General features: G+C 40.6%; 2 protein-coding genes across 3 annotated transcripts; one reads left to right on the top strand and one right to left on the bottom strand.

Moving 5' to 3' along the window:
• Positions 1–1815: 1815 nt before the first annotated feature.
• nln (neurolysin (metallopeptidase M3 family)) lies at positions 1816–13253 on the bottom strand. Of its 2 annotated transcripts, none has more exons than XM_029650660.2 (13): positions 13193–13253; positions 10181–10464; positions 9744–9892; positions 8849–8953; positions 8551–8653; positions 7048–7208; positions 6529–6664; positions 5806–6172; positions 5406–5607; positions 5056–5242; positions 3686–3814; positions 3414–3550; positions 1816–3160 (listed from the first exon to the last, which is right to left on the bottom strand). In XM_029650660.2, exons 2-13 carry the CDS (start codon positions 10434–10436, stop codon positions 3002–3004), a joined length of 2091 nt encoding a protein of 696 aa, XP_029506520.1. In that variant the 5' UTR covers positions 10437–10464; positions 13193–13253; the 3' UTR covers positions 1816–3001. The 2 variants fall into 2 exon arrangements, with proteins under 2 accessions (XP_029506520.1, XP_029506513.1); XM_029650653.2 differs by having other exon boundaries at positions 13092–13248.
• Positions 13254–14355: 1102 nt separating this feature from the next.
• Positions 14356–23544, top strand: LOC115121563 (small glutamine rich tetratricopeptide repeat co-chaperone beta). The gene is made up of 11 exons (XM_029650671.2): positions 14356–14816; positions 15042–15145; positions 15331–15412; positions 15606–15705; positions 17170–17274; positions 17623–17761; positions 18601–18663; positions 19565–19602; positions 20077–20160; positions 20446–20566; positions 20874–23544. Exons 1-10 carry the CDS (start codon positions 14717–14719, stop codon positions 20555–20557), a joined length of 927 nt encoding a protein of 308 aa, XP_029506531.1. The 5' UTR covers positions 14356–14716; the 3' UTR covers positions 20558–20566; positions 20874–23544.
• Positions 23545–23592: the final 48 nt, after the last annotated feature.

A 23592-nucleotide genomic window follows, 5' to 3' on the forward strand; every position in this document is an offset into this window, starting at 1 on the left:
TGTTAAAATCCCCAGCTACATTAAATGCAGCCTCAGGATATATGGTTTCCAGTTCGCATAAAGTCCAGTGTAGTTCCTTGATGGCCGTCTTGGTATCCGCTTGCGGGGGGATTATACACGGCTGTGATGATAACCAAGGAGTTTTCTTGGGAGATAATACGGTCGGCATTTGATTGTGAGGAATTCTAGGTCAGGTGAACAAAACGACTTGAGGTCCTGTATGTTGTTACAATTACAGCATGAGTCATTAATCATGAAACATACACCCTCGCCCTTCTTCTTACCGGAGAGATGTTTATTCTTGTCGGCGCGATGCACTAAAAATCCCGTTGGCTGTATGGACTCCGACAGCATGTCCCCTGCTAGCCATGTTTCCGTGAAACAGAGTATATTACAATCCCGGATATCTCTTTGGAAAGCAACTCTTGGCCAGATTTCGTCGACTTTTGCTAACTAGGGACGGGACATTAGTGAGTAATATACACGAGAGCGGTGGGTGGTGTGCTCGCATCCGAAGCCTCACTAGAAGACCGCTCCGGTACCCTCTCCTCCGGCGTTGTTTTGGGTCGGCCTCTGGAATCAGTTCAAATGCCCTGGGAGGTGCAGACAAAGGATCCACTTTGGGAAAGTCGGATTCCTGGTCATGGTGCTGGTTGTGCTGGTAAATTGACGTTTCTCTGATATCAAATAATTCTAATAACACTTACGGTTTTCTGGGCTAACAATGTAATAAATAATACATTTAAAAAACTAAATACTACACATTTTCCTAAGGACTTGAATCGAAGCTGCCATCTCTTTCGGCACCATCTTGTATGGCACTCAAACAATTAACAGAATTATTATTTTTTAATTTTGAATTGAATCTTTATTTAACTAGGGAAGTCAGTTAAGAACAAATGCTTATTTACAATGACGGCCTACCCAGCCAAACCCTCCCCTAACCCGGACGACACTGGGACAATTGTGTGCCGCTCTATGGGATTCCCAATCGCGGCCAGTTGTGATACAGCCTGGGATCTAACCAGGGACTGTAGTGATGCCTCTAGCACTGAGATGCAGTGCCTTAGACCGCACACCACTCGGGAGCTAAAATGAAACATGGCAACTCCAATACAATAACAACCGATACTGTGCCTTCAGAAAGTATTGATACCCCTTGATTTATTCCCCATTTTGTTGTGTTACAGCATGAATTGAAAATGGATTAAATAAATAAAAAAATCACCCATCTACACACAAGGCCCCATAATGACAATGTGAAAACATGTTTTTAGAAATGTATTCATATTTATTGAATATGAAATACCGAAATATCTCATTTACATAAGTATTCAATATTTTGTAGAAGCACCTTTGGCAACGATTACAGTTGTGAGTCTTTCTGGGTAAGTCCCTAAGAGATTTCCACACCTAGATTGTGCACCATTTGACCATTATTATTTTCAAAATTCGTCAAGCAATGTCAAATTGGTTGTTGATCATTGCTAGACAAATATTTTCAGGTCTTGCCATATATTTTCAAGTAAATTTAAGTCAAAACAGTTCATCAGGAACATTCACTGTCTTTTTGGTAAGTAACTCCAGTGTAGATTTGGCCTTGTGTCTTAAATAAAATCAAATGTTATTTGTGACATGCGCCGAATACAGCAGGTGTAGACCTTACAGTGAAATTGCTTACAAGCCCTTAACAACAATGAGGTTTTAAGAAGAAAAAGTGTATTCACTAAAATAAACTGAAGTAAAAAATGATTAATCTCCCAGTGTCTGGTGGAAAGCAGACTGAACAAGGTTTTACCAGTGCTTTGCCAGTGCTTGGCTCCATTCTGTTTATTTTTTATCCTGAAAAACTCCCCAGTCATTAACGATTATAAGCATACTCATAACATTCAGCCACCACTATGCTTGAAAATATGGACAGTGGTACTCAGTAACATGTTGTATTGGATTTCCCCAAAACATAACACTTTGTATTCAGGAAAAAAAGTTACACCATCCAAAGTGTAATTAATAACTTCACCATGCTCAAAGGGATATTCAATGTCTGCTTTTATTTTTACCCCTTTACCAATAGGTGCCCTTCTTTTTGAGGCATTGGAAAACCTCCCTGGTCTTTGTGGTTGAATCTGTGTTTGAAATGCACTGCTCGACTGAGGGACCTTAAAGGTAATTGTATGTGTGGGGTACAGAGATGAGGTAGTCATGCAACTTATTTTGTTACTTATTAAGCACATTTTTACTCTTGAGGTTGAATACTTATTGAATCAAGACATTTCATAATTTTTAATTAATAGAAAAACTGAATTCCACTTTGACATTATGGGGTATTGTGTGTAGGCCAGTGCCATAAAATCAAAATTGAATCCATTTTAAATTCAGGCACAACAACATTTGGAAAAAGTCAAGTGAAGGCATAAACTGTACAAAAAGCAAAAAATATTGTCATCATATTGTCAGTTTGAAGTAGTTTCGCAAGCCACTGCTAACTAGCTTTAGCACAATGACTGGAAGTCTATGGGTATCTGCTAGCATGAACAACAGATGTAATCTCTTTTTTTTTTACCCCTTTTTCTCCCCAATTTCATGGTATCCAATTGTTAGTAGCTACTATCTTGTCTCATCGCTACAACTCCCAAACGGGCTCGGGAGAGACGAAGGTTGAAAGTCATGCGTCCTCCGATACACAACCCAACCAAGCCGCACTGCTTCTTAACACAGCGTGCGCGAAGCCAAAGTCTCTGGTGGCACAGCTAGCGCTGCGGTACAGCGCCCTTAACCACTGCGCCACCCGGGAGGCCACAGATCTCACATGCTAGCAAATACCCATAGACTTCCAGTTATTGTACTAACGCTCGTTAGCATTGGCTCGCAAAACTACCTCCAACTTCCTTCATACTGGGACATAAAAATGGTATCCACAAGTTCATCTGACTTTGAGGAAGTAGATAGAGCCTCTTTGCCCAAATCCCCAAATATCCCTTTAATGTGGAGTGAGAGGGAGTCAGTGATGACCATTCAGTGTTCCCTCAGCTTTGGCCAATCCCTTGCATTGAAAGAAGGCATCCTGGCAAGGTTCACGACCCAGGAAGGTCTTCAGCATGTCCCTTCCATCCACAGAACCACCAGCCTCCAGAATCACCCTCCTGTACTCCTTCCCCACCTGATGATAAGATGGGCATACAAAACATGTCAGTCAAACTTCAAGGCTTAAATTTAAGTACATTTTGGGTACATAAGAGTAGAGTATGATAAATGGTGTAATATTACTCACACACAAGGTAGCACTCAAATATGCTTGCCAATCAAATGGAACTTGAAGGCTTAAATTCTTTATTTATGAAAAATATAGATGCATACCCATTTTTAAATATGTTAATTCAAGATGAATGGGGAGTGGATTGATTTTGCCACACCTTGGGGTTCATGATTCCTTCCTTTTTGAAACGACTGAAGAAGAGGTCCATGGAATAGACCTCGCTCCACAGGTAGCCATAGTACTGGCCATCGTAGCCCCCAGCCAAGTGACTAAAACTAGCTGTCATATTTGTACCTGGAGTAAAAAAGAATCATGTTGTATTCTTTGAGAATAATAAATCCTTACGGGAGGAACATTGTTTTAATATTTGAATTGTAATGTACATTCATATTCTAATTAAATGCCATTATATTATCACTGGTGTGAGACCTGGAGTAGCGGGGATCCCCAGGATGTCTTGGCAGTGCTTGGCGAACACCTCGGCAGTGTCGGCATGGGACTTGGTGTGCAGAGACTGGTCCACTTTACTGAGCACTACCTGACGCAGGTTCATCAGACCTGAACAAGACAGGCACATGAGTGGGAGTCTATTGGATGTCAAGTTATTTTAATGGTATTTTAACAAATATTTTGGATTTGAAGGGAACAGAAATGCATGTACCAAAGACTATGGATACTATCCATTTGGAAAGTACTCAGACCCCTTGACTTTTTTCACATTTTGTTACTTTACAGCCTTGTTCTAAAATTGATTAAATAGTTTTTTCCCCCATCAATCTACACACAATACCCCACAATGACAAAGCAAAAAGAGGTTTTTAGATATTTTTGCAAATTTACAAAAAATAAAAACTGAAATATCACATTTACATAAGTATTCAGACCCTTTACTCAGTACTTTGTTGATGTACCATTGGCAGCGATTACAGCTTCGAGTCTTCTTGGGTATGACGCTACAAGCATGGAACACCTGTATTTGGTGAGTCTCTCCCATTTGTCTCTGCAGATCCTCTCAAGCTTTGTCAGGTTGGATGGTGAGCGTCGCTGCACAGCTATTTTTAAGTCTCTCAAGAGATGTTCGATTGGGTTCAAGTCCAGGCTCTGGCTGGGCCACTCAAGGACATTCAGAGGCTTGTCCCGAAGCCACTCCTGCATTTTCTTGGCTGTGTGCTTAGGGTCGTTGTCCTGTTGGAAGGTGAAACATCGCCCCAGTCTGAGTTCCTGAGTGCTCTGGATGCCAAGTGTCACGTCTGGAGGAAACCTGGCACCATCCCTACTGTGAAGCATGGTGGTGGCAGCATTATGCTGTGGATATGTTTTTCAGAGGCAGGGACTGGGAGACTAGTCAGGATCAAGGGAAATATGAAAGGAGCAAAGTACAGAGATCCTTGATGAAAACCTGTTCCAGAGCTCAGGACCTCAGACTGGGGCGAAGGTTCACCTTCCAACAGGGCAATGACCCTAAGCACACAGCCAAGACAACGCAGGAGTGGCTTCGGGGCAAGTCTCTGAATGTCCTTGAATGTCCCAGCCAGAGCTCGGACTTGAACCCGATCAAACAACTCGAGAGAGACCTGAAAATAACTGTGCAGCAACGGTATTGTGTGTAAATTAATGAAGGAATAAAACATTTTTTTAAAACATGTTTGAATAAGGCTGTAACGTAACAAAATGTGAAAAAAGTCAAGGGGTCTGAATACCTTCAGAATGCACTGTATATCCAGTAGGATAGATTGAATGGGATAAATGCACTACTCACTTCTTAGTTACCTTATTACAGTGTATGTGTGATCCCTGACCTGTGTTGGCGACTCTGGAGGCGATGAGTTTGTTGAGCAGGTTGTCGGGGATGGGGCTGCCGTCTTTGTAGTGGCGAGACATCCTCCTCAGGGGCTCCTTCTCCCATACCCAGTTCTCCAGCATCTGAGATGGCACCTCCACAAAGTCTGTCTCCACCAGGGTCCCACTGAACTCTGAGAACGTCGTCTAGGGAGGGCCGTGGAGATCATAATACACTGTATCACATCAGGACCATGCTGGTGATAATTTAATCGAGGATAGCGTTTCGTGTGCACCCCATGTGTGCTTGACTTCATAATATATGCTACTGGTATGCTACTGAATATCACCCCCCAGCAGAAAAGCCTACCCTAGAGCAGAGCTCGTGCATGACGTGGCCAAACTCATGGAAGAAGGTCTCCACCTCGTGGTGCTGCAGCAGAGAGGGCCAACCTTTCGTAGGCTTGGTGAAGTTGGCCACCATGGCCGCAACCGGCAGCATACGTTTCCCATCAGGCCCCAGGCAGCCCGGTTGGAGCCCAAAGCAGGCAGCATGACCGTACTTCCCTTCTCTGGAGAGAGGACACAAGGTAAATGACTCAACGTCAAGCAGTGTGAATCACACTCTGAACCTTAAATTTAGCCACAATAGTGTGCTATGGTAGCTTCAACGAGAGCAACTAACCCTGTATCCCTACCAGGAGTATACAACTATAGCCCCGATAGCACCCCACAGTCCTACTTATGTTCATATTTCCCTGGCCTTTCACCTGGGATGCAGGTCCAAGTAGAACCGGCCGATCTCCTCCCCAGTGGCCGTGTCCAGTACAGAGTAGAGGCTGACGTTGTCGTGCCACACGTGGGCGCTGGTTACCTGCTTAAAGTTAAGGCCAAGCAGTTCCTGGTAGATACTGAGCAACCCCTCTGTCACCACCTCCAGAGAGAAGTACTCAATCAGCTTGTCCTTGTCTACAGCAAACTTCACCTGCTCCACCTGGTTCATGTAGTAGGGCAGGTCCCAGGCGTTGATCTGTCCATCGAAGGCCTTTCCCCGCATGGCACAGTCCCTCTTCTTCAGGGCCAGGATATACTTCCTTTCCTTGATTCCCACCGGCTTCAGTTTAGCATAGAACTCATCTGTGAAGTAGGGGACATGTAAAATATATCAAAATTGAGTGAATGATACCTCAATTTCAAAAAGTGTTTTTTGTGTTTTTGTTATCAGTGCTAGAGAAGTTAATGAAGCACACAATTTAAATAACTGAGGCAGCTGACTGACCAACATTTTTCGAATATGACTATTGGTAAGGCATTACCTGTTTGTTACATATCTGAATACTGTGTAATAAAGTTCTACATTGATATTTGTCAGGCATACAGAAAAATTATATAATACGTTTCCATCTCTGAGGTTATTGTTGAGCAGTAAGAGTTTTTGCCATATTGACACACAGTGGGGGGGTCAAGTTGTTGAGTCAAGTAAGAGGTCATACCTAGAAAGCATGCCACATTGTTGGTATTCTTGGCCATGTTCATCTCAAGCACACAGTTGGCGTGGGTACTGAAACCCAGTAGCTGTGCCACCTTTGACCTCAGCTCAATCAGCTTCTCCAGAATGACTGTGTTTACCTGCAACAAGACAATATTTTACCTAGAAATAGAGAACTTTCAGGAAGTCTGACACACGTGGTCATAAACACTGTATGTTGACTTTCATGGAACTCTCTGAACTCTGTCATTAAGTGAACTGGTCTTGAGAATGCCCTGAAAAAGTTGGCTAAACTTATTATAATATTGCATTTTTTAGGGTGCCTTGATTTCTGAAGGAACTGCACCCCTTGGCACCCTTATAATTCCAAACGTTGTTATTGATGCCAAGTGGCAAACCAACATTGCTGATGAAAAAAAATCAATCAATTGATCAACCAACCAACCAACCAAACAAACAATACATTAATCCATTACACATTTGATTTGTATAAGTCTTTAAAAATATATGTAGGTGGTTTTACCTCCTTACATCTGCTATGGAAAGCAGTCTCCATCTTCCTCCTGGTCTCAGCCATGTGGCACCTCTTCATCAGAGGGTAGTAGTGAGGGTATGCCAAGGATACCTTGTACCGCCTGTCCTCAGTCTTCTCCAGACCATTCAGATAGCTATCCGCTAGGCCACCTTTGAGGTAAAAAGCAGGAGTCAACACCCAAATATTCGAAGAAACATGGTAATGATATATCAAGGATATATGAAGGACATATTACGACAAGAATACACAGTGCCTTCGGAAAGTTTTCAGACCCCTTGACTTTCCACATTTTGTTACGCTACAGCCTTATTCTAAAATTGATTAAACTGTTTTTACTCCCTCATTGATCTTAACTCAAAACCCCATAATTACAAAGCAAAAACAGGTTTTTAGAAATTTTTGCAAACTTATAAAAGAAATCTAAAACAGAAATATTACATTTACATAAGTTGTCAAACCCTTTACTCAGTACTTTGTTGAAGCACCATTGACAGCGATTACAGCCTTGAGTCTTTTCGGTATGACGCTACAAGCTTCGCACACCTGTATTTGGGGAGTTTCTCCCATTTTTCCCTGCAGATCCTCTCAAGCGCTGTCAGGTTGGATGGAGAGCGTTGCTGCACAGCTATTTTTAGGTCTCCCCAGAGATGTTTAAATCGGGTCCAAGTCTGGGCTCTGGCTGGGCCACTCAAGGACATTCAGAGACTTGTCCCGAAGCCACTCCTGCATTGTCTTGGCTGTGTGCTTAGGGTCGTTGTCCTGTTGGAAGGAGAACCTTTGCCCCAGTCTGAGGTCCTAAGAGCCCTGTGGCAGGTTTTCATCAAGTATCTCTCTGTACTTTGCTCCGGTCATCTTTCCCTCGATCCTGACTAGGCTCCCAGTCCCTGCTGCTCTAGGAAGAGTCTTGGTGATTCCAAACTTCTTCCATTTAATAATGATAGAGGCTACTGTGTCCTTAGGGACCTTCAAAGCTGCAGAAATGTTTTGGTACCCTTCCCCAGATCTGTGCCTCGACACAATCCTGTCTCGGAGCTCTACGGACAATTCCTTTGACCTCATGACTTGGATTTTGCTCTGACATGCACTGTCAACTGTGGGACCTTATACAGACAGGTGTGTGCCTTTCCAAATCATGTCCAATCAATTGAATTTACCAAAGGTGGACTCCAATCAAGTTGTAGAAACATCTCAAGAATGATCAATGGAAACAGGATGCACCTGAGCTCAATTTCCAGTCTAATAGCAAAGGGACTGAATACTTATGCAATAGTAATGTACATTTCTGTTTCATAATATATACATTTGCAAAAATGTCAAAAAACGTGTTTTCGCTTCGTCATTATGGGGTGTTGTGTGTAGATTGATGAGGAAAACCACTAATTTAATACATTTTAGAATAAGGCTGTATTGTAATAAGATGTGGAAAAAGTAAAGGGGTCAAGGACAATCATAGATAGTCGTTTCATTTCTTTTAGTGCTGGTGCTGCTTACTTAGTTCATTTTCACTGAATATTAGATACGTGTTTTCCTCATTTAGATTTTGGTTGAAGTCGATTGAGAGTTCATTGATGAGTTTTGACAATCTTTTGACTTCCTAGAGAGAAGAAATTACCACATTGTTGTGAGAACTCTACAATGTCGAAAGTATAGACTGTTTGACTTTCAGTGCTACAAATCACATAACAGCCTCATATCAAATCTTCAAACAAATGTAATGTTGTTTTCAGAACTTAAGCGCCACTGAGGAATCCTTTCCCTTATGTGCATGAAACTCCAAAGTTTGTATTACCTCCTGTATATCCTTTGACAAGTGCAATCCATTCCTCTTCCCTAATGTGATAAGACGGTCTAAGAATCTCTTGGCCTCAGGCGTTAGATTGTCCAGTTGCTTCTCCTGCAAGAAAGAAATCAGACCACTCTCTGAGGATGCACTTGTGCCATGTTGGCAGAGCATTTAATATCACCCATATATCCCATTGATTACCTATGGTGTGATTTATGTGTCTGTCTGTGTGTGGTGTGTGTGTTTGTGTGGTTCTGTCAGTCCGCCAGGCCTCCACCTGGCAGGGCTTGGAGCGGTCTCCACCGTCACATGTCTGTCGGTCCCTTGACTGCTTCCAGGACCCCAATGACAGTGAGGACTTAATCTGGTTTCTCAATGAAATAGCTGTGGCCATGGATACAACTTCATTACAAAGGGCAATAAATAGTCTGGAAGAGAACACTGTCTCATCTCAGTGTTTTGGGAGTACAAACCTCTTCCAGATTATTGATCCAAATCAATTGATTGATTGATTATGAAATAATGTGTCAATGTGTGGATTGACCAGTTCACTATCTATGATATGTGAAAATGATGGTCAGTGGACTAACAGTGTTTTTTAGCGGGATCAAGCCACTTGGCATCAGCTGGTGCCAGACCGTTATCGGGATCAAATTACTGTAGGCTAAATATGAACCAATGGTATCAAATGAGGGAACATTTAGAACAAATTAACTCTCAGTATGCTACGCTACCAACCAGCCAAAGCCAACAATTTAATTACATAACACCTTAAAATGACCTTGAAATAAATATTATTTGCCTCCCTCCATACTTAGTCATAAATTATTTTGGCCATATGTGTATGTATATATTGTACCTTCATTAGTTAGTTAATAGGTAGTTAATTAGTTAGTTGTACCTGCAAGGCAATCACTCTGTGAAACACATCTTCCCTCATACTTGTCTCCACATCAAAGTCAGACAGCTTCTTGTCTGCTTCTGTGCTCGCTGAGCGCACCTCCTTACAAGCAGACACGTATTGGGGAAAATCCAAAACATGGCGCTGTGCTGGGGAACAAATGCAGGCAAGATAAAGGTGGCATATTCAGCTGGTCCAGGGTAGACTATAAAAATACATTATAGATTAGTGGTCCAGGGAAGAAACAAAAAGAGGTTTGAGCTCAAACAACTGGAGCAGAAGTGTTGTCTAAAAATGTGTAATTACTGCATAATAAAATGTGAAGCGAGAGACATCTCCATATAAAACATTTCTGTTTCAACTGTTTCAACATTAAAAACACATGTGACCTTTTAATCAACTAAGATCAGTGTGGCCCAGATCAGACAATAACTTACCTGCATATTCTAATTTGGCATTGGCCAGGGCTTTTAAGGTGTTTTTAATGGACACTTGTTCTACATCCAGAGATCCGATGTCATCGTAGACCTGTTTGATCCTCTGGACCAGGCTCTCTGTCATGTTCTTGATCTGGTCTGGGGTCAGGTCCCATCTCAGGGTGTTCCTGTTGTTGTAGTCTGCTGTGCTAGCTACTGCGACTGCATGGGAACAGTTTTTGGCAGCAGGTAACACCAGCCCATTCTGCAGGGTCATTCTCACACCGGGTTTAGAACCAAACACTCTGGAGAAAATAAAATCATTACAAAAAAACGACAAAATCATGTGCATGACATTCGCAACTTTTTGTACATTTCATATAACCTCAGGGTGATTTAATTCACTTGAAATACTGTACATTCTAGGATACTGGAATGCTAAGAAATACAAGGAAAGATTTATCTTAAACTCTAATCTTCACACACACCCATACTTAAGACTAAATGGCACCCGTCTATATTAAGCAACGATTGCGTTAGGTTAAAACAGTAGTCACCAACCGATCGCGACTGGCATTCACAGTCAATCACCAAATATTTCTGTAGAAAAGCCAACGTCAAAGGCTTGCGCTCCTTTTTGCGCTGTTGGTCGTAGATGCACTTGATTCAGAAGCCCCGTACACCGGTGAGACAAAGTGTTCCCATTTGGAAATATTTAATTTGTCTGAAAACACCAAATCAGGCCACCGGGTGGACCGGGAGATCTATGGCTAAATCGAATCAAAGTTTGATACCAAAGTTTGATACTAGCCTACCTGAGATTTCATGACTTGTAAAACCATGACCAGAGAGAGACTGTCAAAGAATAAAGGAAAGAGTTGCTGTTTTTATGAGTCAGTACATATTTTTATTCAGCACTGTCAAAACTGTTTTTATTCAACATTAAAGAGGCCATTAATGTTTTTGGCAACAAAACATAAAATGCGCGTCTCCCTACGTCCACTCCCGCTGCAGCTGCAATCAATGAGCAGACAAGTTTATCGATAAACCCTGCGTTTTTATTATTATTAGCAGCTCGTCATGTATATTTTAATATCGAGGAATATTTCACTTTCTCTGGTTTTAGGAATAACATGAAGTTGTGCATGAGGCAGATGATGTGCGACTCGAGTTTCGCCATCTGGTTGAAGACGGTGTCCGCTCTCTGGTCAGTCTCACCGGAGGAAAGGAAGGATAGAATAGGGACCGTGAGAGGCGGACCCTCTGCTGCTCTTTCTGTCCCTCCGCTGAGACTAATGCCATGTTCAAAACCACTGGGAATTCGGAAATCCTCTACTTCCGACTTCAGTGCATTAAAGACAACTGGAATTTTTTATCGAGCTCTGACTTTCCGAGCTGAAGATCACCTGACGTCATGATTTGACCTCATCCCCCGTCCCCCTCAGCTGTACCTTGCAAGTGCTACACCAACTGATATATTTTAATATCAAAGCTTGAGTTTTGATATATATTTTTGGTCTGAGAAGAACAAAGAATAATTGCCAGGCTAGGCATATAGCCAATATGCTGTGATAATGTATTAGGCCTACTAAACAAACCTCATTCCTACAGAACTGTTTTTATTAGGTTAATGTTACATTGTTTTTTTTAAATCTGAGCGGTAGATCTTGGCTTGCTTTTTGACTGAGAAAGTGACCACTGGGTTAGACGATAGTCTGTAAATACTTAATGTCAGGTGCTATTTGCTTTTATTTAATGGCCTTTAAGACTTTCGCACAATCGTCACTACCACTTGGATACATTTACCCAGATGACTGACAACTGATCCCAAAACACATATTAGTGAAAATGGTTACAGGCCTAGATAACCTTGAGATTATTGTAGGCTATGTCATAAAAAGGCTTTGTTGTGCTTTTGTATTGGCTGTTAAAATAAAATACAAATATATAAAAGCATAACTGAATTAAATGTAGCTTAAGTTGCCATAGGTTACTGTAGCAGTCATTTCAGACAGAAAGGGATAGCAATAGATTGTTGCAGTGTGTGATCATTCAAAGAATAGACAATGTGACATAGCCAATGTTACAGTACACAGAAAAGGTGTCTCTCCTTTTTACCTCAAATGACTCAAGGTTATAAAAGCTATATATGATGAAACACTGTTATTAACTGTTTTAGCTACGCTGTAACTCTATAATGTTGCAGTGCAGTGTGCGAACTTACTGTTAGATTGTCTCTGGGCTGTTCTGTGGGTTTAAGAGAATGTAACATTGCCAATGTACTACACAGTAGTTCTAACACCGTTTTTGTAATATCAAGCACATGTATCCTATCAAGTGTAAGCGCCTATAGCTTCTATATACCCTTGAGTCATTGCGAAACCGATTAATTAAACAAACAATACATTATTAAAAGGTCATAGGCAAAGCCACGGCACTTGAAACACCCAACAACTCCAATACAGACAAATGCTGTGCATTTTTTTCCTGGCTAACGATGTCCATCCAGCCAGCCAGCCGAAATATTTGGCATGACCTCAACAGCAATGAGACGGAAACTTGATATGCGCTCATAAAATTTAAAATGGACTGGCGTACATAAATTACATACTCAATGTCCAACCTTTCAAAAAAAATGGTGACTTACATGTAAATGTAAATGTAACTGGACTTGTAAGGTGTAGTTTTACGGCTTTAGCTTTAACAACAACGAAATTATGTTATACTCTCCATGCATTAAATCTTTATAAGACCTGGAGAGCTCATAGTTATCTTGTTTCATAGCTTGCACGGTATGCCTATAAAAGCCACATATGATTCATGCCTTTGGTTAATTATAGTACCTCCCTTAGCTATGGCAACTAGTAACACAGCAACAACAATAATTAATGTGGAATTAACAAACACGAGCACGACTTTGACAGTAGCCTACCTGCAAGGAGTTCGCCACACTACAATTCTTATCAAAAACATGCCAGCAGCTAGTTCATGCAGTTTTTTTGCGTGCAATTCGCAAACCCTATCTCCTCCAACCTCTGCTGTACTTGACAGCTCCAGCATTGAACTAAAATGAGCTTCAGTCGTGCTATTATGAATCGGTTCACTTCCGTTGTGAAATGCGCAGGCGCCGGAGATGCGATCAATCTGACAGAAGTTCTCATGACGCCATAGCGGGGACTGCTGGAAAATATCTCAGGTAGGTGGGCGGGGGCGTCGAATGACATCCCTTGAATCAATGCAATGTTGTTATTTACAATGTTACAGTACTGTATTTTGGATAGAAAAGAGATATCATCCTGCCTTTATTTTCTCCGGTGAATGGCTGCTTCATTATAGCGATGCTCAGTCATTATTATAGGCTGCAGACTATGGGTAGAGAGGCGCACTGTCGGTGATCATCATGGATGATGATGTATTTGGACACGCTATGTAAATAATCAATATATGTCTGTCATCAACGACTGCTATTTACTTTAGATGATGATGCATTAGGTTGACATGATGAAATCTCAAGTCCCAGTCGGCATTACATCACATAGCTACACGACATCATCCCATGTCAACACTACATATTTTGTTATTAGAAGGGACTATGTCAACAGAACAGAGGTTGCCTGTTCTTGAAATGTCAAACAAGCATGATTATGAATTTTAGACTTTTCAAATGTCAACATTGTGAGGTTATCATGCATGGTTGCAAAACTATTGATCACACAAGAGAAAATTAATTGAAATCAAAGTTGTTGTTTTTTTGCCATACATTGATTGTATACTGTCATATTTTATTTCACAGCCATGTCTATCTTATAATATGGGAAAGCATGGGGTCCGTCTCTCCTATGTGCCCCTTGTTGTGTAGGTTATGTGTCATTTATAATGGCACATGTTGCCCCTGAAAAGTTTATGCAGTGCAGTAATTCTATTACTGTAGTGTACGGTAATACAATATCTCACAATCAAAAAATTGAATTAGTAGACAAATAGATATTCAAATACTTATACGTGGAATGTGTATCACATCAAATCTTAATTCTGTTGAATGTCCAGCCGCAAGTAACAGTAGTAACTTATTTTGGGAAATCTACAGTGAAGTGAAGAGTTATCAAATGTATGAAGTGTGTGATGTGTGTATGATACCGAGGGTTTCATGATTACTGAACTATGTTTTGCTTATACAGAATGGCTCATACACACACTATTTTCCCTTGAGTTGTCTTGGAAACAGACTTGCATCTTTCTGCTGGCAGTAACATACTATATTTGGTGCCATGTATTAACAACTTGGGTCCAACATACCACATTACAGTGACTTGAGATACCATAAGTAAGGGAGTCCAGTAACCATAGAACTGTTCAACTGTCATAAAACAATCATTCATGACATTCTTTAGTTTGAATTAACTCTGCAGCCTCTTACTGTGTGGTATTCTATTCTATTATATTGTATGTATCCCTTACATTTCCTATACTATTCTATTCTATGTGTCCCCAAACTTAATGTTATATTCTATTCCTCTTTATCTCTAAACCTCTCATGCCCAGTTGTTTGAAGTGAAAATGGCAGTGGAGAAGCGCTTGGCATTCTCTATTGTGCAGTTCCTGCGAGATCAAACACACTGTGGTGCTTTGAATTCTGATGAGCAGGAAAGCCTTGAAGGTAGGTCAGTGTGGGATCACTCTCTGTTCACAAAGTTTTTGCTAAAACTGCTTATAAAATACTGCATTCAGCTCTCTCCAATTCAAGGATTTGTAAACACATTTGGACTATAATAACATATGCACTATGTTATCTAATGGACCTATAACCATAATATAAACAGTTCCATCGAAGCTACTCAGTGTTTACTATTATGCTATTGCAACACTGTTTTTGCCATTGGAGTTGCCATACAATGTTTGGAGACAACCTTCAAGATCAACTCCAGTGACTGTCATCTCGCAGCACCACAACCTCTCACTGAAATATTCCTCAACTCTCTCCTCAAGGTGGGAAAGTTACTCTCTGATTCACTACCTTGTTTCAAACTCTTTTACCCAATCTACAACATTCATCTGTCTGTGTGCAGTTAATCAATCATGCTCAAATCAGTTGTAACCTCGCAAATGCAGTAAACTACAAATGGAAAGGTGTGTATTATGCTTGATTGACAAATGGGACTGCATTTCATTAGAATGACCAGAATAACCTGGTGCTACCAGAGACATCCCCATCACCAGAAGACACAGAAAGGGCAGAACAGTTGAAGAATGAAGGTACTTTGAATATGACACTTTGAATATGTATTGTAGACTTCTGATAAATACACATTGGATAAGTTCAACTGTACTACAGTTTGTTCCCATAGTGACATTGTTTGGTAATTTTGTAGTAACATTTGTCAGTAGACGTGATCTGGTCATCAGACTGGCATTATCTCAAAAAGCGATACCTCCATTTCATACGCAGGGAACAATCATATGAAAGAGGAGAACTACAGCTGTGCGGTGGAGTGTTACACAAAAGCCATCGATTTAGACCTCCGAAACGCTGTCTACTTCTGTAACAGGTACACACAAGCACTTCTGAAATGGTTCAAGATTTAACACTGTACTCAAATGAGAAATGCAGAACACATGTGTAACACCTATATTATATACACTACCGTTCAAAGGTTTGGGGTCACTTAGAAATGTCCTTGTTTTTGAAAGAAAAACACATTTTTTGTTCATTAACATAACATTACATTGATCAGAAATACAGTATAGACATTGTTAATGTTGTAAATTACAATTGTAGCTGGAAACAGCAGATTTTTTATGGAATATCTACATAGGTGTACAGAGGCCCATTATCAGCAACCATCACTCATGTGTTCCAATGGCACGTTGTGTTACCTAATCCAAGTGTATCATTTTAAAAGGCTAATTGATCATTAGGAAACCCTTTTGCAATTATGTTAGCACAGCTAAAAACTGTTGTCTGATTAAAGAAGCAATAAAACTGGTCTTCTTTAGACTAGTTGAGTATCTGGAGCATTAGCATTTATGGGTTCAATTACAGGCTCAAAATGGCCAGAAACAAATACTTTCTTCTGAAACTTGTCAGTCTATTCTTGTTTTGAGAAATGAAGGCTATTCCAGTTGTGCACCGGGGCCTCCCACTCCTCTTTCTATTCTGGTTTGAGCCAGTTTGCTCTGTTCTGTGAAGGGAGTAGTACACAGCGTTATACGAGATCTTCCGTTTCTTGGCAATTTCTTGCTTGGGATAGCCTTCATTTCTCAGAACAAGATAGTCTGACGAGTTTCAAAAGAAAGTAATTTGTTTCTGGCCATTTTGAGCCTGTAATCGAACCCACAAATGCTGATGCTCCAAATACTCAACTAGTCTAAAGAAGGCCAGTTTTATTGCTTCTTTAATAATTACATTTTTCAGTTGTGCAAACATAATTGCAAAAGGGTTTTCTAATGGTCAATTTGCCTTTTAAAATGATAAACTTGGATTAGCTAACACAACGTGCCATTGGAACACAGGAGTGATGGTTGCTGATAATGGGCCTCTGTACGCCTATGTAGATATTCCATAAAAACCAGCCGTTTCCAGTTACAATTTTAATTTACAACATTAACAATGTCTATACTGTATTTGTGATCAATTTGATGCTATATTCATGGACAAAAAAATTGCTTTTCTTTCAAAAACAAGGACATTTCTAAGTGACCCCAAACTTTTGAACGGTAGTGTATGTATGTCTGAGTCACTATTGTGAACAGTTGGAGTATAACTCTTACAATAGACTTGTTTCATGCATACACAATGCGCTCATAATTGCTGTATGTTTGAGCTGAAAGACATGGCACACAACAGCCTTGCATGCCTCTTGTCAGACATACAGTAGGTCTGGTGAACTAGACTACTGGCTATAGGAACACCAAGCTGCTGCAGCCTTTGCATGCCGTATTGATCTGAGTCCTAATAAATTAACCAGTGCGTCTGGTTGTGTGGCTGGCTGTTGCTGTTATCATCAACTCAGGGCTGCAGCACACAGTAAACTGGGGAACTACACAGAGGCAACGGGAGACTGTGAAAGGGCCATAGGGATCGACCCTAGCTACAGTAAAGCCTATGGGAGAATGGGGTGAGTTAGACATGGGAGAGGAGTGGAAATGTCTGGTCTTAATTTAGCTTATTATTTTGACAATTTTAAAAACAAGCATAAAATAAAACTTGAAAAAGGCATCCATGTACATGAGTAAAATCACCAAGATCAGACACAAAGTCTGGGACTTATTTCCATTGTGGTCATGTATCTTGTGAGGAATATGACATTGCTTTTTGGGACTGTTTAAGGTACAATAGCATCTGTTGACTGGTATGGTTTGTATGAGATGATAGAGCAAGAATATGGCTTGAAAATAGTCATTATTTTGCTCAGGAGTTAAACTCACTGCACTGCTCCAATGTCTCTTATTTCATTATTCTATAGATTGGCATTGACTGCTATGAATAAGTACCCAGAGGCCATCTCCTACTTTAAGAAAGCTCTGGTTTTAGATCCAGGGAATGACACCTACAAATCCAACCTGAAGATCGCTGAGCAGAAACAAAAAGAGGCATCCAGTCCTGTAAGTAGTGCTGCTGAAGTTTTTAACTCAATTTCACATTGTTAGCATTAACACTGCATGTAATAATGTGTCATTACTCCCCTACAAAGAATATACACTTTATTTACATTTGAACTAAACTTTAAGAAGGATTCTTCATGTATTACACTTATCTTATATCCCACGGGTATTCAAGTGTATCAAGATGTCCCAGTTGTGTCAACAGCCAGTGTTGGGGAGTAGTGAACTACACGTAGTTCAACTAGTAATTTAATTACATTTAGCATTAGTTTGGTGGTAGTTGAACTAAATTTAACTCTAGGTAGTGTTTTTTAGTAGTTCATTTATTTTTGTTCCATGGAGCAGTGTAAGCTAACCACTGGAACTACACATTACTTTTTTCTTGATTTTTTTGTTGTTGAGTGAAGTAGGCAAGAATGTCCTTTTTTTGGCATCAGACATGCCTAATTATTACTTGAAACAACATTTTTTGTGTTTCATAAGCTAAATCGCACATTCTGTTGACATCTGACTCCAGAGTGAATTGTTCTTGCAATTTGTAGTCTATAACATTTCAGATTTAGTAGTATGGATGTAGTGAACTACTATTTAAAAGTAACTTTAGTTCAGTAAACTATATTTAGGTAGCTTTAGTGTAGCTTAACTTCTTCCAGTGTGAAGTAATTAGTAGCTTGTTAAACTATATTTTCAGAGTAGCTTCCCCAACACTGTCAACAGCTATATCAGACACATTTAATATTCCTGCTTTGAGCAGTGGTACAAAATTATATTATATATATGGACAGATTTATCTTGTCAGATTTAACTTAACGAAGCCTTTAAATGTTTTCTTGTTACAGATGGCTACGGGACTGGGATTTGACATGGCCAGCCTTATCAACAACCCTGCCTTCATCAGCATGGTACGACTGAGATTAGTGATGGGCTAGAATAAACAACTGCACACAGCATACCTGGGTGGAAATAGATTTAGTTTACGGTAGGCGGGGGCATGTGTAACCAATGTGAAATGGCTAGCTAGTTAGCAGTGGTGCGCGCTAATAGCGTTTCAATCGGGTGAAGTCACTCGCTCTGAGACCTGAAGTAGTGGTTCCCTTTGCTCTGCACGGGCCACAGTTTTTGTGGCACGATGGGTAACGATGCTTCGTGGGTGACTGTTGTCTGTGTGCAGAGGGTCCCTGGTTCGAGCCCGGGTAGGGGCGAGAGACGGATGAAATGTATACTGTTACACATGCACTTTAGGACTATTCCATTGGTTCCATCACTGTGGGCCAGCTAAATCAAGCTTACCTGCAGTATTTGAAAGAAAACTAATACTATAGTTGACCCAGGCTTGATGCACATTGCAGTCCCTCCAGGGCCAAGGCCATCCCTTGCCTAGACAAATCCTTGACATTGGTTCCTCATACTTATTTTATGAGTGTTTGTGATATGGTTACTAGTGAAGAATGCTTCCTAAAATTGACCCCATGCCTGACACAGTTGGCCTGGTTTTCCACCAATGCCATTGTCAAGGGGCCTGGGGACTTTTAAGGGGCTGATCATGACTGGGTGATAGAACAGTTGGCAGTAGGAATGCCTGCCAGGCAGAGTGCATGTCTTTATAAGCATACCGATCCTTCATGGAAGCAGCTGGGCTGAATCCTGAATAGTTTTACTAGACACCTATGACATTGTTGTGCTGCTAAGTAGCCATGCTACTAGAGAATGCATCTCATTCCTCTTTAACACTGTTAACTGTCTTTTTCACACATTTAAATGGGCAACATGGTGATTTTCTGCTGGCTTTGTGCACGTTCACAGGCCGCCAGTGTGATGCAGAACCAACAAGTACAACAGCTGTGAGTGTTCTGCATGTTTAAGCAGCATACCCAGGGCTGTGTGGCTCAATAGTGTAAAGCTACATCCTCAACTTTTCCTTAATCTGCACTGATTATGATAAATAACCCCCACCCTCTGAGGGTGTCTCAGAGGTGGTATATGCAACGAACACATTTCCAATTCACACATGCACATGTGCTCACACATGCATAATACACACTTGTGTGAAAATAGGACAAATGTAAGTGCCCACAAAAGTGTTATTATTAAATAGATGAAAGACACCCCACTGAAACTATTGAGACACAGCCCATCAAGATGTTTTAGTTTACAAAAATACCCTCCATCCCCCTAATTCATAATGCTGTAATCATTGCTTTAAGTCAGAATTGAGGAATTACTGTTTAATTATGCTCAGATGTTTTTGTTAAAATGGCGTGTGACACGTTTATAACTCTTGGGTTCTCTCTCGTCCTCGCTCTCTCTGTGGGCAGTATGTCAGGGATGATGTCCAATGCGGTCGGGGGTCCAGCAGCAGGAGTGGGAGGACTGTCTGACATCTCCAGCCTGATTGAAGCGTACGTCAGCACCACAGGGTCATGACTGTAACATACACAGGGACTCTCTGTTCCTGACCTTAGGGCTCAAATTACACATTTTAAAAAGCAACAGACAGATCAAGTATTACCTAAAAGTAAAGGCTACATTTTGGTCCAACATTTATTTTGGTCAGAATTGTGAGGGACTCAAAGTAGCATGCTTCATCTATCTGTATGATAATCTACTTGACACAAGGACTACATTAACCTAGTATGTAAAGCAGATAAACCCTAAATGCCAGCTCGGCTGGCCTCTGTTTGCAGTGGTCAGCAGTTTGCCCAGCAGATCCAGCAGCAGAACCCAGAACTGATCGAACAGCTGAGGAACCACATCCGCAGCCGCTCCTTCAGTGGCAGCGCTGAGGAGCACTCGTGATCCACACAGGTCTGTGTACTAGAACACAGAGGTTAGGGCTCACTCTTACAGGGTGCATCTCCATAGTCGAAAGAGGCTTCCTCCCCTTCATGTGCTCTAATGGAATGGTGAAAAGCAACATGGAGATTGCGGTGGATTTGTTTTTACCTGTCCAGTTAAATCAATAGCAGAGACCTAACATTTGATTCTACGTGTGCTTTTGTTTTACCAGCAATAGATGGATCAGGATCTGGTTATGAATGACAAACTGTTATTACAATGTTGTTACACAAGGTGAAAAGGATGTTTGAATAACATGCATATTTCTTCCCTTCAGTGTACATTTCAATAGAGGAAGGGCAACCATATGTCGTGATTACAATCTCTACACCCATTCCTTAAACTCACATCACCGGCAGAGCTGGAATGAAGAGACAGACGGAGATGGGGACGATGGCACTTTACTGGGACTGTATCTTCAGAGAGGAGGGGAGAGATGAGAAACAGTCTACACCTTCTACATACCTAATAAGAAGAGAGAGTATCCAACACATTCTATGTAGATACTCAAACAGGAAATAGAGTATCAACCACATTCTAGACACCCAATTAGTTTCAAAAACATTCCCACCAATCAGGAGAAAGAATATTCAGTTCGAGACCCAATCAGGAGACAGTCTCAACTAATTATTCTAAATATCCAACCCAGTGCACAGCAAATATTTAATCTTTCCTCAATAATGTTCCATTCCAAATGGATTTCTGTGTTTTTCTATAGTGTGTTGTAGTAGCAATGTGGAAACCATTTCCGTGTTCGTATACTTTGGTATATTTTGTTGATCCTTTGGTCCGCACTGATTTCACTGATCCAACAGAATTGTACGTAGGAGAATGCAGGGGTGTATACAGTGAGGTGAAACATTTAGATAGAAATTAAATTAATAGAGCTGATAGGATTCCCTATTCTACAGTACCAGTCAAAAGTTTGGAAACACCTACTTATTCAAGGGTTTTTCTTTATTTTTACTATTTTCTACCTTGTAGAAAAGTAGTGAAGACATCAAAACTATGAAATAACACATATGGAATCATGTAGTAACCAAAACATTGTTAAACAAATACAAATCTATTTTACATTTTAGATTCTTCAAAGTAGCCACCCTTTGCCTTGATGACAGCTTTGCACACTCTTGCCATTCTCTCAACCAACTTCACCTGGAATGCTTTTCCAAAAGTCTAGAAGGAGTTCCCACATATGTTGAGCACTTGTTGGCTGCTATTCCTTCACTCTGCGGTCCAACTCATCCCAAACCATCTCAATTTGGTTGAGGTCAGGTGATTGTGGAGGCCAGGTCATCTGATGCAGCACCCCATCACTCTCGTTCTTGGTCAGATAGCCGTTACACAGCCTGGAGGTGGGTTGGGTCATTATTCTGTTGAAAAACAAATGATAGTCCAACTAAGCGCAAACCAGATGGGATGGCATGTCACTGCAGAATGCTGTGGTAGCCGTGCCGGTTAAGTGTGCCTTGAATTCTAAATTACTCTGGGTCTTTCTTTCCTGTGGCGGTCCTCATGAGAGCCAGTTTCATCATAGAGGTTGATGGGTTTTGAGACTGCACTTACTTGAAGAAATGTTCAAAGTTCTTGAAATTTTCCAGATTGACTTACCTTCATCTCATGAAATAATGATGGACTGTCATTTCTCTTTGCTTATTTGAGCTGTTCTTGGCATAATATGGACTTGGTCTTTTACGAAATAGGGCTATCTTCTGTATGTCACCCCTACCTTGTCACAACACAACTGATTGGCTAAAACACATTAAGGAAATACATTCCACAAATGAACTTTTAACAAGGCACACCTGTTAAGTGAAATGCATTCCAGGTGACTACCCCATGAAGCTGGTTGAGAAAACGCCAAGAGTGTGCAAAGCTGTCATCAAGGCAAAGGGTTGCTACTTTGAAGAATCTCAAATATAAAATATATTTTGGTTGGTTACTACATGATTCCATATGTGATTCCATATCTGTTATTTTATAGTTTTGATGTCTTCATTATTATTCTACAATAATAGAACATAGTAAAAATAAAGAAAAATCCTGGAATGAGTAGGTGTCCAAACTTTGGACAGGCACTGTACATGACAGGCAATTAGAACTGTATTGTGTATAACAGATACATCTTCACGTTCTGTAACATTGCTCCTTTCAGAACTGACCCCAGGATTTGACTTAAAATTGCTTTCAGTAATTGCATTGAGTGAAAGGGAGGAAGGAATTAAGGAAGGAGAGAAAGGGAGGGAGGGACTAATGAAGGACAGAAAGGGAGTTAAGGAAGGAGTGAAAGGGAGGAATGAATTAAGGAAGGAGAGAAATGGAGGAAGTGGTTGTTCAGGAAGGAGTGAAAGGGATAAAGGATGCATCTGTGAAGTATTTGAACTGGGAGCACATTCCTTTTTCTCATGACTACATGAGTTACACACACACACACAGACACAGACACACACACACACACACACACACACACACGACAGCAGGGTTACATTGTTTCTATCCTATCATGTTCAGACAGTTATTTTTGTACCAAATTATTTGTTATAGTTACTGTTGGATGAAACAAAGACCCTAAGCCTTGATCATGTGGATCTCTATCATTGCTTTGAATAGTAAATTATCAGACTGCTAATTTGAAGATAAAAGAAAGTATGTCCTTGAAAGTATGTATAGTGACCATGTCTGCACCCCCTACCCTCACCCTGTATTTACTAATGATTGGAACCATAGCAAACACACAAATATGTCAATGCCATTTCTCTTTGGATTCTATTTCATTTGACATCACTGAAACAATGTTGATAGTATGGGACTTATTCAGCCTTATTGATTTTGCATGCTTTTCCATCTGATATTTATTGTCAGACACTTAATTGAAGCTAATGAATATTGTGTAAAACAGAGCAGCATAATGTTTGGTCAACAAATATACGTCTAAATAAAATGTCTTAAAATTGATCATTGTTGAGTTCTGAGTCTTGTAGTGAAACCATATAATT

Source organism: Oncorhynchus nerka, linkage group LG4 (genome assembly GCF_034236695.1).
Source record: "Oncorhynchus nerka isolate Pitt River linkage group LG4, Oner_Uvic_2.0, whole genome shotgun sequence".
Taxonomy (NCBI): Eukaryota; Metazoa; Chordata; class Actinopteri; order Salmoniformes; family Salmonidae; genus Oncorhynchus; species Oncorhynchus nerka.

Bases quoted from the DNA above. Each gene is read 5' to 3' on its own strand.
- nln (XM_029650653.2), bottom strand. From the start codon at position 13,219: ATGCTGGAGCTGTCAAGTACAGCAGAGGTTGGAGGAGATAGGGTTTGC. The intron at 10,465-13,091 runs GTAGGCTACTGT...TATTTTCTCCAG, and splicing joins GTGTGGCGAACTCCTTGCAG to AGTGTTTGGTTCTAAACCCG. The intron at 3,551-3,685 runs GTCTCACACCAG...TTTTTACTCCAG, and splicing joins GGGGATCCCCGCTACTCCAG to GTACAAATATGACAGCTAGT.
- LOC115121563 (XM_029650671.2), top strand. From the start codon at position 14,717: ATGGCAGTGGAGAAGCGCTTGGCATTCTCTATTGTGCAGTTCCTGCGA. The intron at 14,817-15,041 runs GTAGGTCAGTGT...TTGCCATTGGAG, and splicing joins TGAGCAGGAAAGCCTTGAAG to TTGCCATACAATGTTTGGAG. The intron at 18,664-19,564 runs GTACGACTGAGA...GCACGTTCACAG, and splicing joins ACCCTGCCTTCATCAGCATG to GCCGCCAGTGTGATGCAGAA.